Below are 17,925 nucleotides of genomic sequence, written 5' to 3'. Positions count from 1 at the left end.
AGTCGTCGCTATGTTCGCCATGGGTAGCAGGGTTTGAACAAAGCCTGCCACAGGGGAAAACGAGACAGTATCGGAGGCATAATGGAGCAAACGTAAACAATAGTGCTTGTGAAAAGAAGTGTTAACTAATGAAAAAAGTAGTCCAAAAATCATTAACTAAAAGAGCCACTGTGCATGGAGATGTGTAACCGGCCAGTGCTTTTGCGGTGGGCTCAATACTGGAAGAGGCATGGCGCGTGCAGTAGCGTAGGAAGGAGGGTACGGTGGGTGAGGGCCGCCCCGGGTTTCATCCCCGAGGGGAGTGACAAAATGGCAAAAATATGTTTTTTAAACACATATTTTTGCCATCTTCTCAAACCGGGGGTGACAAGAAATATTCTGCGCCGAGTACCACCTGACCTTGCTATTCCACTAGTAGCATGCATGCCGTGAAGAACGAAGATGAAGAATTGAAGAGTGACAATGATGCCTCCAAATGGGAAGCCTATATCTCTTGGTTCTAGACAGCGCACAGGGAACTAAAAAGTAGAGTTTGGGCCTGGTAAAAGTTTTATTTCCCCAGGTAGAAATGTCAGTTTAAACTGTAAACACAAGCTCTGCAATGGCAGGCCTGAGACATGTTTAAAGGGCTACTCAAGTGGGTGGCACTATCAGTGCGGCCCACTGGTAGCATTTAATTTACAGGCCCTGGGCACATGTGGTGCACTTTACTTGGGTAACAAAATCTTATCTTATCTTATCTTAGGTGCCATTTATAAAGCGCACTGACGCCGAGGCTTCCTGGCGCAAAATGATGAGAGCCAATATAATCACAAACAGTAAAGAGTCTTGGTTTTCAACAATCTTTGTTCATTGTTCCCAGTTTGAACAAGATAATTCTTTATTCTTTTTTCAAATTCAATATTCTACTTTGTCAGGCATACAGACACAGCCAACGCGTTTCGCCCATAAACAAGGGCTTCTTCAGGACACTATAGCAAATGGGTAAGAGTCAATCAATATGGAACATGTCAAATTCCTGCCACGACTCTACAGCTCTTCTTTAAACTTTTTATTAGGCCATCCTGAAATTATGTAAGTATAATGGTCGTAGCTTGGTTGAACACGATAACAAAAAAGGATCACAGTGAATGAGGAAGCAGCCATAGTCCCAATGTCAATGGTGAAGTACATTTCAGACGGTTCCCTCAAACCGTTCGAACCATCCGGCTTGGGGCGGATCTGTTTAATGGAGTAAAAGACACACGACTAGCTGGATTGTTCAAACGGATTGAGGGAACCATCTGAAATATACTTAACAGTTGAAAAGATTTTAAAAAATGGAGGAGGAAGACGAAACATTGGAGGGGAACCACCCTAAGGCTGACATCCCTAACACTGACACAGAAACAATTTGACCCATTGACATTTCCTGTCTTTTTTCTTTGCACCTCTTTCTATCACGTCTCTTTCTGCGGCATCTGCAGAATATTCTGGGCACTTCTACAGGACCTCGCACCACACTGCATAACACCCCACAAGGCACACGTCCATGTCTCTTCCCATAACCCCCAGGTAGGATGAACCGTTCCTGCTCACACACTACACCCCTTAACATGAACAAGGGACTTCGACTTAGTGCTGAGGGTAAAAATATTGTTTTATGATCTATCTATGATTTACTTTTTATTCATGTGTTGTGTAACACTGGCTCACTGAAAGCCGCTGGCTGACGCAGTCCCAAAAAATCCTGACATATGAAAGTTAACTTTGCAAATGAATCACCTAGAACAACAAGTGCACGAATGCCCGTGTGTGTGTGTGTGTGTGTGTGTGCCAAACTACACAGCAAGTATTGATTCAATTTTGGCGGCCTGTGTGCGCGATAGAACGGCGGCATTCCTCCAGCCGAGCATACTACTTTCAAGCCTCCTTTGGTGCGACAAATGCAGTCAAATACACGTGCCGTGCCCTGCGTACCAGCATGGGCGCGCCACGCGCCCCCCCCCCCCCCCCCCCTCCCTAAGCGCTGCGGCGGAATAGCCGCCGCAGCGAAGGTGTTAAAAACCATAATACGCTAGACAAAATGTAATGGCATTCTAGCTGTCATTGCATGACACTGAAATGTGTACTCGTATCACGTGGCTTTGCTAATCCTTCAGTAAAGCGCTGTGTGTTGTTACGGACGCGCTCTCAGGAACTGCAAACCATGCTGCGGTTGCCAGAGGTGAGTTTATGATGTGTGCACTTCCGTGACGTTACGGCTCTTGCATGTTTGCATATCTAAGTTAGGTTCACTGTCATTGAGCTGAGTGCATGGCCGGAGGGAGTGCCCAGTGCATACCTAGCGTCCCGAGCCTGTTTTGTACATATAAAACGTTGCTGCACTTCCGCGCAAACTACGGATTAGATTACAGTATATTTGTAGCCTGAGTGACCACCACGCGGTCCGTCATGTTGTACATTTAAACAGAAGGGGAAGACAGCGTTTAAACCCATCTTCCAAGCTGCCGCTTGGCACAGGTTTATGATAGTGCCGCGCTCCAGGCTTACCGCCCATCAACGCCTCCTCGGCATCGCACTCTCTCTCCGGGGCGTCCATGGCTTCTTGGATGTTTTTGACTCCGCACACCTCCACCCTTTCGCGGGCAGTGCCTCCAAAAGGTTGCCGTGCCACTCTGGCACACATGGAAGGAACAGCTCCCTCGGGCAGAGGCAAGGTGTCTTTACAACCAAGCGCCCGCCCCACCAGCACCAGCGCCCGCTCACTGGCTGCAGCACGGCCGGGCGGAGACTTCCATTGGCACCTTCCGGAGACAATCACGTTCCTTCCACCGTAACCCTGAAACCGGCGGTGTCACCGCTCTGCTGTGCCTCGCGAGCTGAGACAGAGCGCAGGAGAAGATGCTGATGAGAAGTTTTCACTACTGCAAGTGCTGGCTCAGGGCTGCTTCAAGGAACGAATAAACAGAGTTAATCCTCTAGGAACGACTAAACACAACTAAAGCAGTGCACTGTCAACTGGTCCAAAGTAAGTTGCCATCAAAAGTCAGCGCCTAGACACTGACAAGAGGCAAGAACTAGACTTACACGATGCAACAGGGTCTGTCAAAAGGCCATACTTGCAGTGTCTTTAAAACTGGGCTCTGCAGACAGTAGCACGAAGACAGACTTACAGAGCCATTAAACCTGAAGGCACCAGCCAATATACCAGAAATGAATAGCCGTCACAACTGATGAATTTTGGGGGCGACATCTTTATTGTAGGGAGGAGAGAAGAGTTGTCTAGAGGAGCGTCAGGAAAGCAAATGGGTGTTTGCAGTGCTTATTGTGAAAGTGGTTGGAGGAGGTGGGAACCAGCGCTTATCTTTGGGGGCAGTGACTTACTTTTCATCATTAGACTTTGACCCAGAGTACGAGCGACAGACGGGAAAAATTGAGTAAGATATAGAAAGGCAAAGACAGGAAAAGAGTAAAATAAGAGAAAGTAGGGATGAAACATAGCGAGCAAAAACAAAATAAAGAGATAGGATTTGGAGGGTAGAGTGGAAGAACTAGGCATGACGTGAAATCAAAACTGGGGGCCATATTATCAAGAAAGGGCGATACATTATCGCCGATTTTATCGGCAGGAAACTGCCGCTAAAGCGGCGATAATGGGCTTGATAATATGGCCTTGTGAATTCCCATAGTAGGCTAGGTTCTGGTGTTAACCTGGGCTTCTATGGGAATTCACAGGACCATATTATCAAGCCCATTATTGCCGCTTTAGAGGCAGTTTCCTGCCGATAAAAGCGTCAATAATGTATCGCCCTTTCTTGATAATATGGCTCCGGGCAACTTCTATATTTGGCAGTGGTAGCGATGGAGTGCAGAAAAAATATTCATGTAGTAAGACTTATAACTGTACACATATGTCCTATGCTCAGTTCTATCATCTTTCCAGCTTCTTCTTGTCTGAAAATTATGCATGTTTGAATTTAAATGTTTAGCACAGTAGAATGTAGACTGGTGTCATGGTGCTGCTCCTTGGCTATGAAACTGATAAATATCTGAGTTAATTAGGGAAGGTTAGTTTGAGTATTTTCCTTGTTGAACCAATGTTATGTGCACTAAGACAGAGAGCTGTGGTGCATTAATCCCCTACCAAGCAGTAGCTAAAGAATAAAGAAAGCCTGTTCGTGGAGTAAATCTGTTCATATACCCATGGATTTGGAAGGAAATCCCAGTGCTACTAAGATAACCAGACTGGGTTTGCATCACAAACTAATGCCTCCTGGAAGCAGTCATTAACAAGGGAGGAATTGTTCATTACTTTAAAAAACAAGCATTGGCATAGCCAATAGGTCTCGCCTTTGGGACCTTGTAAGTGTTTAGTTATCCAGCACAATATCCTTGTTGCAACAACATCAAAGGCGCGCATGCTAATTGGCTGTTGCTTGCTCACACAAGGCGGATGGTGCCACAAGCACGAGTGTGCTTGAAAACAGCTGCTGCTTCTTAGCGCGATCGATTTTCATGGCCGCTGCTGTCTGGGCTGTCATCATGACTTGGGTGCTAATGATATAATACACGTTATATAAACAATGCTCTCTGGCACATCGGAACTAAGTTGCGTCTGTGTAAAATTCCGAAATATTTTTCTTTTCTATTCTGCAGGTTTTATGAAAGGAATTGTATATCAGTCTTATAACAGTAAAGGAAGCTCGTCAATCAGAGGTGACGTCTAGTGCGCTGCGGTAAACAGGACAAGTCTGTTGTGAACAAGTTTTGAACTGTAGCGGAAGCAGTTTGTCCCCGTTTGCTTCCTGTACCCGGGGAAAGATGGCAGCGCTGGACAGTGATGCAGAAGAAGAGGACTTTGTTACCTATGGGAAACCTCTCGAGCCTCCGGACGAAGGTAATTCACAATTGACTCGGGATGATCATTTTACTTCTTTCCCTGGGATGCAGGAATTTGTCCTAGCGAGTGCTGTGAGCCAATTTGCATGGCATTAATGTTTACACGCGTGACTAACACAGAGCAGTACAGTCACATTGCCCTGTACTTTGTGTTGTTGACGTGCTGGGTACACCTGGCGGCTTTCAACATGTAAACCGCTGTAGAGAGTACATTTGTTTCAGGTCTACGCATGAGTAGCTCACTGAATCCATGTTTATCTTTTGCTTTCTGTGGCCTGCAACCTGCTTGTTCCATTGTAAAGTGAGTAATACCAGTATCAGAACGCAAAGAAAAAACTGGAGTTGGATAACCGCCAACGCATGAACCTGGGAATATTCAGATATCATAAACGTAAGCAGAGATATCAACACGGGCAGACATGCACTTGCATGGACTGCTATGAAGTGTTTGGCCATGTGACAGGGATAGAAGAGGTCTGGCCATACATTTACTGAGCGCATCAGCACAATAGAAAAGGCGTTGACCCCGGGAATGACAGGAACTGTGGCGATGCCGAACTTTGAATTGGTTATGCTTTTCCACCACAGGACTACAAACAACAGTCTCTATGAGCATCAACGAGGAAAATCTCATGGGGAGAAACCGCAACAGGTTAATGAGAAGGGTGGACCGCCAAGGAAAGGCAAACTAATAGAGAAAGAAAATAATCCATTTTGTTTAGCCTTAATATGCACAAATGCTATTTGCGTGTAGTATCACTTTAAAACCATACTTGTTGGTTTTGTCAAAAGCTAGGTGTTTGAGACTGAGCAGCACAAGTGTGCAGATCTACACTCTGTTACTAGGTGTCTCTTATTTTGTTTGACTTAACATTATTTACGAGTAGGATAAGCCTTGCATGCTACAGCTCTCCGTTTATGACTTCTAACTAGAGTTTTTGTAAAGAGACATATCCATATCCTGAGGAGACCGTTTTAAATTGTGGAAGGGCCAAAACTAAAACCTCAACTTAATTCAGGAATTGCTTCTCACAAAACGTATATACATAGTGTATGGATGACTTTGTTCTATTATCACAACACATGCACTTCTGAGCACTGTGCCGACTTCACTCATATAAATATTTTGATATAGCAAGGAGAGCTGTACGTGAATTCTTTCAATAAATATCTTTGTTTTACAACACAAAAGGTATCCATTGTCTTTTTACATCATGTCAATTAGTAAATAATGTCACAGTAAAAGCAAAACAGAGTAAATGATAGCCGTGCACAGCTGAATAACTAATGCTACTAATTTGAAGCGTGCGCAGTCTGCTCTTTTTGGACGCACATACCCGTGCTTGTGGTGCGCCCCTGCTTGCTCCCGCAAGATGGATGCCACTACAAGCATGAGTATGTGCTTCCAAAAAGAGCAGAGCAACGACTAAAGGTCCTCCTAGGCAGCGCATGCGTGCTGCGTAGGCGAGACCTAAAATGGTAAAAAATAGAAATGTTAAAGTACCAGCTAGATGACACCCAGGCATGGCTTGGTAATGCATGTGGCTGCAAAGGAAAAATAGATCTTAGGGCAATCTCCCCAACCCGTTCAATCACTCTCACACAGGTCCACAGCTGCTCAAAGAGGATGAGCATTGGTGTTCCAAAGAATGTATCGCTGTGAACGAAACGAAGATTTATATCGGCCATCTTGTAGTATTTCATTAATGCACAGTCCATATGTTAAGACTTTAAAACGGAATAACTTCATAATTAGTAAGCAACATAAATTATAAGAGTTTGGGCACAATCTTGGAAAACGTACAAGATAAAAATCAGTATGTAGTAAAATCAATATTGCATTGGTCTTCTCTTATTTTGTGCAATGTAATGTAAATTACTGTGACCACATACATTAAGAAATTTTAAGGGGATAACTTGCTATTTAATACTCACATTAATATAGTATTGATGAACAATGTTAAGTTCGTAGTCTTGGGAATGTAAATAGGTGTAGACCCACTCTTTATCAAACGCAGTTTCTAGAGAACTAGGAATGCCAATGATGAAGCATGACACCTGGGGATGTGGGAAGACAGTCCTCCACATTTTGTGATATGCCCAGCACCCCATATTAATTAGTACCTAGTGTTTCGTCAGTTTTTGTGAAATCAGAAATGTATCCAGGGTAGCTTAATTTTGTGTGTGCATATTAGGTTTGGAGGCCAGCTCACCCTGAACACCCCGCAGCCTCTAGTTCCCTCCCCTAGAAAGATCTAGGGTTTTGTGTGTAGATTTAATATAAATAGAACTACAGTTGTCATCTTGGATACGACATCTTTCATACAATATGGTGCAGTTTTCCTTTCCAACACCAAGCAAAATACATGATGCAACTGAAGGCCCTCTCTGCTAATTACTGCACCACTATCAGTGACAACACAAATGCTGCCTGCATCCTAGAGGGCAGAAGGAATATGTGGATGGCAGCAACCTAAGACAAACTACTTTGCCTCTTGCTTGCCCCTCTTAGATGCAAACTCCCAGTAAATGGGCAGAATGCAGTCACTCACAATGCCACACACCACTAGCAGCAGAAAATATCCTGTGGGTTGACACAAAAAGTGTCCAACAACCCGAACTATGCAATGGCTCTGCAGGGCTGTGTCATTGCCCCATTTATGGTATGCTACTTGTCGGAAGAGGCAGAAAGTGAATGCACTATTGTTATCCAGCATATAATTTATGAGTTATTAATAAACGCTCCGGAGAATGTGGCTTCAGCCCAGACTTAGCAAGGCTCCAGTCCTAAAGATGGCAGGCCGCACTAGATCATAATTTGACACAAAAACAGAAGCAGAACTGTCATGGATTCTCCACTGCTTTCAGATTAAGAGCAATGAAGGGCAGATAGCAGGGACCCTTCATTATGTTACTGCGTTTGTAACTAAACTCAATGAAGGTCAAATTGCAAGGTAGCCTTCATTACTGATCTGCCTTTGTTTCTATCTGAAATGAAGATTGGATGGGAAGGAAGCCTTTATTATAGCACTGCTTTGTTCACTGCCATTGATCCCAAAGAACATAAATTACACTCAATCTCACCGTTAGGCTTCAGGATCACTTTTCAGGACCTAGTCCTCTCACACCTCGATGGTGGTAATGCTATACTTGAAAGTCTTCCCAAAACAGCAGTAGACACTCTCAGAGCCATTCTACATGAGGATGTACACTTTGTCAAAGACACCAAGGGCCCTAGTAGGATGGCGGGTGGATGTTTGTCTTGGCACATGGCCACCCACATGATCACCCATGTGTACTCTCCCCGCTGCCGCCGGGCCGGTGGTAGTCACTGCTGACCCGGTGGGGGCGATCCGCTCGCCATCCTCTCAGCAAAGACCCCCCGCCATATTACAATGGCTGGGGGGTCCACGGTGGACGGAAAGACCGTCTGCCACTTTTCCGCCCGGTCGACAAGTCGACTGGGCGGAAAAGGGTTCAATTTGGTGGCGGTGTCTGTTAGACACCGCCAGCCATATTAGAATGTGTGCTGGGACATGCCTTTCCGTGGTGGGAAAGGCATGTGGAGTCTGCCTGCGGAGGCCCGTTGCAGGCCCCAGGGACTCCGGGGGTGTGAGGGGTGCACATGGGGGGTACCTATGGTACCCCCCATGTACAACATGGCAGTTTCATGCACAACATGGCAGGCACCGTACGGTGCCTGCCATGTTGTGCATGGAAGTGCTCTACATGCCTTCCTGGCATTGTGGCGGGTAGGCCTGAGTGCACCGCCCACCGCAATGTCAGGAATGCAGGATGCGCCCGCCAGTGTGGCGGGTGCATCTTAATCTCTGTAACGGGACCCCCGCACCTATGGCAGGCGGTCCCATTCCATGGGAGGATGGCCATCCTAATTAACCCCCAAATGTTCAGAACATAGCACCCTAATATAAAGAAATCCACTGGCACTCACTAGATTGCAGAAGATGCTATGCACCACCTACACATCTCTGCTCCTTGGTCTGCCCTCCTAGTTGGAAGACAAACTTAGCATTACTGGAGTAATCATAACTGACACTAGAAATCCTGGAGTAAAAAAATACAAAACACTGAACCAAACCCTCATATGTCTGGCTACAGGACTCTGAAACAATCTGCCTGAGAATCTCAGACCTAATGACAACCCAACTGCCATCCAAGAGAAACTTTAAGAGCCATCTACTCAAAGTTTATCTTTAATACTACATTTTCCATATCACCCTGACAAACGCCCAGACCACCTAGCCATTGATGTTATCCACATTATTATTAATCTGTCTCCTTCCTAATCTTGAGTGTATTCCTTGTTAATTATGAAGCGTGCTGCTTCCCATGTGGCTACGCACATGCTACATAAATCCATTTACTAACTGAATAAATAATGCATTTGTTGCACTTATAGACTGTAAAAGAAACTGGGATGTGTTTACAATCGATGTGTGAAATAAAGCATTGCAATTATAAAAAGTGTGTGGACTTATTGCATTGAAAGCTATGCAGCAGGAAAAAAACATCACTCGACTAAGTGGTAACAAAGGGTGAGTGACATGTAAACATCAGGGATAGAAATATCAGGTGTCACATACATAATTCGAGGTCAGGAGCCAATATGGAAATGTATATTAATTTCTATATTATTCTTAAAGCATAAACACTCACTTTCAACAGGATCTTGGCACAGCCAAACAACTTAAAAAAGAGAGTACACAAGCCAAGGCAAACATACAGCTGCAGATATTGCTTCAGCAGAAGCCTGTGATAGAATCGCTGAAAGACAATATAAAAGAGACCAACTTGTGTGCAGGTCCATGAAGTCCTTTTGGTGCAGAGCGCAGCGAATATATTACATACAAAAAGCATTCACTCTAAGTTACAAAGTTTATCACAAATGAAAATACTGAAATAATCAACATGCTAGAAAACCTGTTAAAGGCCACTTGCAAACTGAGGATCTCTACCCATATTCTTGCCCACCATAATGCGGAATCTAATTTTTAAACAGTAAGGCATGTGGATCCACTGAGCGGACTCATACATGGTCCTGCTACGGCCATACAGACTCCATTTACGACTGTCTCATGCACGATAGATGCGTGGCGTCGCATAGCTAAAATATTATGCTGTACCTTACTCTATTCGGCATGAATGCCTTTGACCTACCATCCTAGACGGGTGCTGCTACAGGAGATTGGATTCCGACTCTTATGTCAACGTCTTACAGTGACGACCTGGGGAGACCTTTTTGTGGATGGGCAATTCCGTACCATGGACCTGTTTTTAAAGATTACCACCCCACCCCGCTCGATATTTTTTATTACATACGGCTGCGTCAAGGGACGAGAGAGGTCCTGCCGGACTTTCCCCGGGAGCCTGACAACCTGACTCCATTACACTTTCTGCTAGGTTCACAAGATGGCTCGCACCTTGTGTCAGGCATATATAGCCATATTAGGGCGCAGCGACAGGGTTTAGAGGGGTCTGCCAGATCACATTGGGGGGTGGATTTGGATATGGAAATCACTGACAAGCAATGGTGCTATTGCTGTAGCATTACGGCCAATATGTCCCAGACAGTGGGATCTGTGGTGATAGAGACAATAGAATTAATACAGGCTCTAGATAGCAATCCTAAAAACCCTTACCTGAATGACAAAGAGATTAATGTTCCTGAGAATGAAAGGGCTGATGAGACTGATAAAATCAATGGAGAAAGTAATGGCATAATATTAGTGGAGGGGCCGGACAATGAAATAACCTTTTCGGAGCCAGCAAATTCAGGGGGCGATCATACTTCTAATCTTTCTATGAATGGTTTAGAAATATGTGATGCAACCTCAGGGGGGATAACTGACAATACATCGACAGTGGGAGGTAATGATCTACCTAATAATTCCCCTTCGGCTGTGGGGGGCGAGGAGGCAGAAGAAGACGGCTCCAACGAGGAGTATGAGGAATTCCCCGATGAAGAGTCTAACAACTCCTCAGCTGATACTGCCAAATTCTTGGCTGGTAGAAGAGATAAGGCCAAACTAAAGACTAAAATCAAAAATAATGCGAAGGAAAGTCCTCACTTCGGCGAATATCCCGGGCTTAATTGCTGCTCCAACTCTAAGGAAAAACCTTATAATTGATAAAAGCCCACTCAGTAAATGGATACAGACTAAGGGGCTGGTGAAAAATATGACTATACGATTATCTGGTGCTAGTCCAACGGATAGCGATCCTTCTAAAGATTGCTCGACATCACTCGAGGGCTCTTCTATAACCAATAAAGCACCTTTAATGCCCTCTGCAGATATTCTATCTACACCTTCCTCGGAGCTTCTACTGACACCCTCAGGCTCTGATTCGGTCCTGCCTAAGGAGTTAGCATCTTCGAGCAAATCTACAGCAAGCACAAACCTTCTTTCAAGCTCAATTTTATCTACACCTTTGATACCATCAGTACTTATCACTACTGATTCATCAATATTGGCTCCTGCTCCTGCTCCAGAGGCTCATATCTCACCCCTGGACATTATCCTACAGACTTTACTTAGTCATCGACAGGAGGCACAAGAACATTTTTTGCAGCTGAGGGATGATAACAACAAAATGCAATCTACACTACAAGAGATGACTCTGAAACTAAGGGGGATCTCGCAGGAGATGGAGGATTTGCAACACAGGGTAGCTGATATGGAAGAAGGGTCAACTCGTATGGAATCTGTGGTGAACCAGTATGATGCTAAGATTGTATCCCTCCAGCTGAAAGTCAAAGATATGGAAAATCGCCAAAGACAATCAAATCTAAGACTATTTGGTATACCCGAAGGAACGGAAGGATAAGATCCTAGGGCTTGTGTTGTAAAACTATTTCAGAAAGCATTCCCAGATCTATCTGATTGGGATTGGGACTCCCAACTTCAAAGAGCCCATAGGTTACCTCTAAATCCAGAAGAATAAGGAAAGTAAATTCCCTCGTCCTCTACTTATCTGTTTTGGGAATTTCTTATTAAGACAGGCAGTTTCACTAAATGCGCGTCCTAACTCCCCAATTATAACAGAGAATGTTTCTTTTTTCGTGCGATCCGACCTTAGTAAGGCTACGATGGATAGACGTTGGCAATTACGTAAATGTATTGATCCATTTAAATCTCTCAGAGGGCAAATATTCCTACAGGAACCTGCCCGCCTTAAAGTTATCAAGGGGGGTCGCACATACTTTTTCACTGACGAGAGGGAAGCTGAGATAGCACTTTCCAAATGTGCTTAGCCATTAGGTTTGAAAGGTAGAAAGGCTCAGTTGAGAGGTTTTTGATATTTAGCCTAGCCTCTTAAAGGGCTGGATTCGATCTCTCTCTTTTTCCTTTTTCTTATTTCGGTCTTCCTTTTTTATCAGCTTTTTCTCCTGTAGTCTCTTTCTCTTTTCTTTTCCTTTTTTATTATGTAAGGCAGTAGGTTGAGTCCCAGGCTGCCCCACTCCACAGCTGCCCATCCAGCGGCAGCAGAACATAGAGGGGTGCTCCCCCTTGGGGGGATAACGGGAAGGGGGGGAGGGGGAAAGGTCCGCCAGTTTTTTTTTCTTTCGGGGGTGGTTTGTAAGGAGGGTAAAATGTTTAATAAAAGCAACATGAGAAGGAGATTGATTCGAATAAACATAAGGGAGATAATTACTTGTTTTCCAGAGCAGTATGGAAAGACTATATATTTTTGTCTTTGAATGTCTCGGTTAAGATGTATGGCATGGAATGTCGCAGGTCTCAACAGTAAAAATAAAAGAAGACTTTTCCAAGAAGAGTTAAAAATGTATGATCCGCATTTAGTTTTTTTATCAGAGACACACATTGCTTATGAGGACAGGAAATTGTTGGGGCAGCTTGGCTATGATGTTACTATTGGTTCTGCGTTGAATGCTTCAATTAGGGGGGGTTGCAATTCTTAAAGATAGAAGACTTAGAGCAGAAACTCTTAAAACCGCAGTAGATAAAAGTGGAAGATGGGCCATTGTACAAATGTCTATTGAAAATTGTAAATATGTGTTCTGTGTGGTTTATGGGCCTAACTCAGATGATTCTGTTGTTTTCGATCAACTAAATATAGAGCTTTTGAGTTGGGAATGGGGAACTCCTTATTATGGGAGATTTTAACTGTATAATGGACTACGCACAGGACACTACTAGGCCCTGTGCTTTTCAGCGTATGCGCAAATCACATGCTGCTATTTTAGAAATTGGTCGCCTTCATAATATCAGGGACATTTGGCGCAGTATTTTCCCTAATATTGCGGGGTATACCTACTATTCTGCGCCCCATAAACTATGTTCCCGCATCGATATGGCCTGGGCTACAAATAATATTCTGAGTACTAGCCTTATTGAAATATGTCCATGGGTCACCTCAGACCATAATACTATTATGCTTACATTTAATACCCCACAAATTCATTAAGGTCCTTGGATGTTTTCCTTTCCCAGGCACCTACTGTCAGATAAATTATTTATCTCTCAGCTTAAATTACATTTGATAGAGTTTATTAAGATTAACCTTAATTCCACTGTTTGTACCATCGTGTGGGACGCATGTAAGGCCAGCATACGGGGGTTTACCCAACAATTTGTTTATAGACAGAACTCCGAGCGTCGTAAAGCAAACAGAGAATTGACTACCAATATTTTATAGCAAGAACAACTATTAGCTCAAGCCCTACATACAGGCTCCCCTAATGCGGTGGAATTGGGTCTAAAATTAGTGCATTTAAAATCAACTATGAAGACAGTTTTAAGGGAAAAAAGCAGTGCTAAGCTACACAAATTCCGAGTTTCTCAATACGAGAGTGGAGACAAAATTCGGAAAATCCTCGCCTATAAAGTCGCTGATGCTAAAGCTAGCACTTGTATTAAAAGCTTAAAAGGGGCTAATAACATTACCTATGATCAGCCAGCACAAGTATTGGAACAATTTGTGGAGTTTTATAGTACTCTACAAACTCCAGAAAACCACTCTAACTTGGCTAGAATACAAGACTATCTAGATAGTAACATTATAGATAATAGAGGCATACCTGGGTTGGATCAACTGTCGGACCATATTAATTTGTTAGAAATCAGACAAGCCATCTTTTCCCTAGCATCAGGAAAAGCTGCAGGGGAAGATACTCTGCCATTAGAGGTATATAAAATCTGTATTGATGAGCTATTACCTCTCTTTCATCTGGTAATTAGCTCTATTGGTGACACTGGGAATGCTCCGGGCTCTTGGAATATGGCTAAAATTGTATTTTTTTTTAAAAAGGCAAACCGGCCTATGATTGTGGGTCTTATAGACCCATCTCACTCATAAATACAGATGCTAAGGTATTTGCTAAAATTCTAGCCACTCGATTGGCTCCATTTATTCCGAAAATAGTCAATCCACAACAACACGGGTTCGTCACTGGCAGGGACACCCCTGCTCATGTTAATATGGCCGTAACTGCCTTTGACGTAGCAGAGACAGATTCCACCCCACTCGGTATGATAATGTTGGACGCTGAGAAAGCTTTTGACCGAGTGGGGTGGGATTATCTCTGGTTGGTGTTGGCTAATTTCGGTTTTAATGGCCAATTTGTAAGATGGATTCAAGCTTTATATTACAATCCTATAGCTAGAGTTAGTTATGCAGGTTTGATGTATTCCACCTTTTCTATATCCCGGGGTTCACGGGAGGGGTGCCCATTGTCCCCCCTGCTGTTCGCGCTTTCAATGGAACCATTTCTTTATGCTTTACAGGTACACCCCCGAATAACTCCTTTCAGATCCGGCTCTCAATTCCTGAAAATCACAGCATACGCTGATGATATAGCCATTTATTCGACAGATGTGGCGGAGGCACTACAAGGGATAACCATTGAGGCTGGCAGATTTGGCTCGGTGTCTGGATATAAATTAAACATAAATAAAACACAAATAGTTATGAACTACAAACCTGTGGCACCAATAACAGGGATTTGTAGCACCGCTACTTATTTGGGTGTCAAAATCTCATCCAAAATTAACGAGGTGATCACAATCAATTATGATACTTTATCAAAATCTACTGCTCTGTTATTAAAAAAATGGCAGAAGCTCCCCTTAAATATCATTGGCAGGATCAATTTGATCAAAATGAAGGTATTGCCCAAATTTCTTTATTTATTTCAGTCTATTCCGTTATTACTTAACAACCTTTTTTTTAAAAAACTTGACGGGATACTAAGTAACTTTATCTGGGGTTACCGTAAAGCTTGTATGTCCATTGCATTACTCAAGGGCTCTCTAGATAATGGAGGGCTTAATTTTCCTGATTTTAAGTTATATTTTTGGTCAACTTTTCTTGGCCTTCTACGTAGCTTACTTAATATGGAAACTCAACTTTATTTTCACATATTTATGTTAAACTCTGATGCCAATATGTTCTTGTTAAGAATCAATGACCCCAATTATCATAAAAGGGTGAAATTTAAGACCGCTAGGGACACAGTCAAGATTTGGTATAATATTCTGGTATTCTGTAAAACCTCTTTTTTTCATCCTAAACTGGTGCTGTGGGGTAATCCGGGACTCCCTGGGATCTTCAATGATGGTATGGCAAACATATGGGCTTCGCATGGCATTGAAACTTTAGGGGATTTATATGGAATCCATGGCTTCTTGGACTTTGAGATACTTAAAAATGTATACAAATTGACAGATTTAATGAGATTTAAATATATGCAAATATACGACTTTTTGGTACGTAAGATGAAAGTACGAGAACTCTCGGATTCTGATTTATGGAACCGCCTTTACTCATCTAAGAACAAATCTTTAATTAGTGAAGCCTATAAATGTTTTAATACCTATAAAATTAGCGATTGTCCTAAATTAGCGGAGAAATGGAGTACTAATCTGGAAATTAATATAACTCCCAACAAGATTGCTGCTTCCTTGTGTAATATCAATAACTGTGTCCAATCATCAAGTTTAAGACTACAGCAATTTAAAACAACATGTATGTTATATCATACACCTGAAAGGATATCTAAATGGTCTACAAATGCTTCTTTTAGTGATCGTACCAAATGCCCTAAATGTGATCTTGCTGCAGCAAATCTGGAGCATATGCTGTTTTCTTGCCCGGCCCTGACTGAGTTTTGGTTAGCTCTGGATAAAATATTGAAATAAAAACTGACTAGTCCGCCCTTACTTTCAGCATTAACAGTATTATTAGATATTCATACCGTCACCATCCCGCAGCAAGCTTTGGTAACTATTTTATTGTCATCTGCTAAATTAATCATTGCCCGAGCTTGGATTTCCTCGAAGCCCACTCACATTATGGAATGGTGGTCATTGGTCAATGATATTCACTCTATGGAGTACGCTATGGCAAAGTCAAGAGGTGTCCGATCTTTAATGAAATGTGACAAAATTTGGGGTACTTTTATATAAATATCGGTCGACATATTGTACTAATGTTGTATAATTGGGTAAATACCCTCTTCGTTATTTCTTTCTCCAATTGATCAGACGTGATCCCGCAATGTTCCCTGTTTTTCTTTTTTTATTTTCTATGCTATGTTATAATTTGTATAATATTGATTAGCAGTGAAATGATTTCCATTCTGCTATACTGTTTATTTCTCTCACATTGGTATGTATGCCTTGTTTTGCTAAAACCGTAATCTCTCTCTATTTTTGTGTTGCTAATAAAAAATATTCAAAAAAAGAAAAGAAAGACGGCGCATGCTTTATGCCGATACCGCAAGCCAGAGAGTTGTGTGTGTGTGCCAACATTTTTTTTTAAAGCCCGGCGAGTGGTGAGCAAGTTGTGTGCGCACGCGCACAAAGCACATTTTTTTATTTTTTTTTTTGTGTTTTTTTTTGTTTCCAAAAACCTTTATTTGAGTAAGCATATAAAAGTACAAGAATGGGCCTACAACCTCACGGGCTGGCCGCTAATAATAAGGCACAAGGCATGAATAAAAATGTACACCCGTGGTCAGGCACAAATCGAGCACAAAGCATTACTCCCCACATATCACAGAACAATTTGAATTTTATTTTATACAAAAAGAAAAACAAACACTAAAAGGCGATTGCACGGTAAATAAGGTCAGCCCAAAGAACGGAGGGGATGGTCCACGATCAGGAGAACACACCCAGAGCCCTGAGGCTCCAACAAGATCGGGGGGGAGGGGAGCAGCGGGGAGAACCAGAAATGTGAAAAAAAACGTATGGAGGGGTTCCGGGAACGCTCGCCTAGGGAGATGGGACAACCTCAGCAGTGCCTACAAGGGGAGGGGTGCAGATACCCCCACGATATTCATTCCACTGGCCCCAAATCGTCGTCCACGCCCTGGGTCTGCCCCTGGCCACATAAACCGTCTTCTCACGAAACATGGACCAGTCCATATTGGCCTCCCACTTAGAGACCTCGGGGGGCCTGGAAGCGCCCCAAAGTTGCGCAACATCCCGCTTCGCAACCATGTAACCCAGGGTAGCCCATCTGGTCTGGGCCACAGAATAGTCAGTGGGCTCCCACACATTCAACAGACATCGTCGAGGCTCCGGCCGCAGGGCCACACCAGTCACGTCAGTCATCACCTCAAGCACAGCAGTCCAGTAAGCCGCTACAGCCGGGCACTCCCAAAGAATATGCAAAAAGGTAGCACTCGATCCACAACCACGCTTACATAACCCATCCAAGGAAAAGCCCATCGTCACCAGACGCGGACCCGTGACATACACTCGATGAAGGATCTTAAGTTGAACCAAACGGAGGCGGGCAGGAATGGCTACCTCCTTGGGAGAAGAGAGTGCCGATTGCCAATCCTCGTCGTCCAGTTCCAACCCATCGCCGACCCAAGCTTCCCGAAGTCGGACCAATAAGTCCGCCCGATTATTGATCAGTTTTTTATAGATCAGAGAAATAGTGCCGTCAGGAAGATGCCCATCAAGGACACGGTCCTCGAGGACCGTGTCCTTGATGGGCATCTTCCTGACGGCACTATTTCTCTGATCTATAAAAAACTGAAGCTGGAGTCTA

The 17,925-nt window shown here is 43.5% G+C and overlaps 1 protein-coding gene and 1 long non-coding RNA gene across 3 annotated transcripts in view; one reads left to right on the top strand and one right to left on the bottom strand.

Annotated features, from left to right (window-relative positions):
* Positions 1-17,925, bottom strand: part of SLC2A9 (solute carrier family 2 member 9) — a 2,336,117-nt gene that overhangs the window by 1,919,136 nt on the left and 399,056 nt on the right. Inside the window, exon 1 of one of the 2 annotated variants that reach the window (XM_078678476.1) lies at positions 2,533-2,740. The exons of the other annotated variant lie outside the window; for it this stretch is intronic. Coding sequence (XP_078534602.1) covers positions 2,533-2,668 — 136 coding nt within the window. The 5' untranslated portion in view covers positions 2,669-2,740. Of the gene's footprint in view, positions 1-2,532; positions 2,741-17,925 lie in introns of those variants that run through there. 2 annotated transcript variants of the gene reach the window in all.
* LOC144821436 (uncharacterized) overlaps positions 2,913-17,925 on the top strand; it is a 310,881-nt gene continuing 295,868 nt past the window's right edge. Inside the window, exons 1-2 of the long non-coding RNA XR_013608350.1 lie at positions 2,913-3,010; positions 4,639-4,879. This is a non-coding gene — a long non-coding RNA (uncharacterized LOC144821436). The remainder of the gene's footprint in view (positions 3,011-4,638; positions 4,880-17,925) is intronic.

The sequence above is a fragment of the Lissotriton helveticus genome, chromosome 2_2 (assembly GCF_964261635.1).
Source record: "Lissotriton helveticus chromosome 2_2, aLisHel1.1, whole genome shotgun sequence".
In the NCBI taxonomy this organism is placed as follows: Eukaryota; Metazoa; Chordata; class Amphibia; order Caudata; family Salamandridae; genus Lissotriton; species Lissotriton helveticus.
This window is presented reverse-complemented; position numbering and strand designations above follow the sequence as displayed.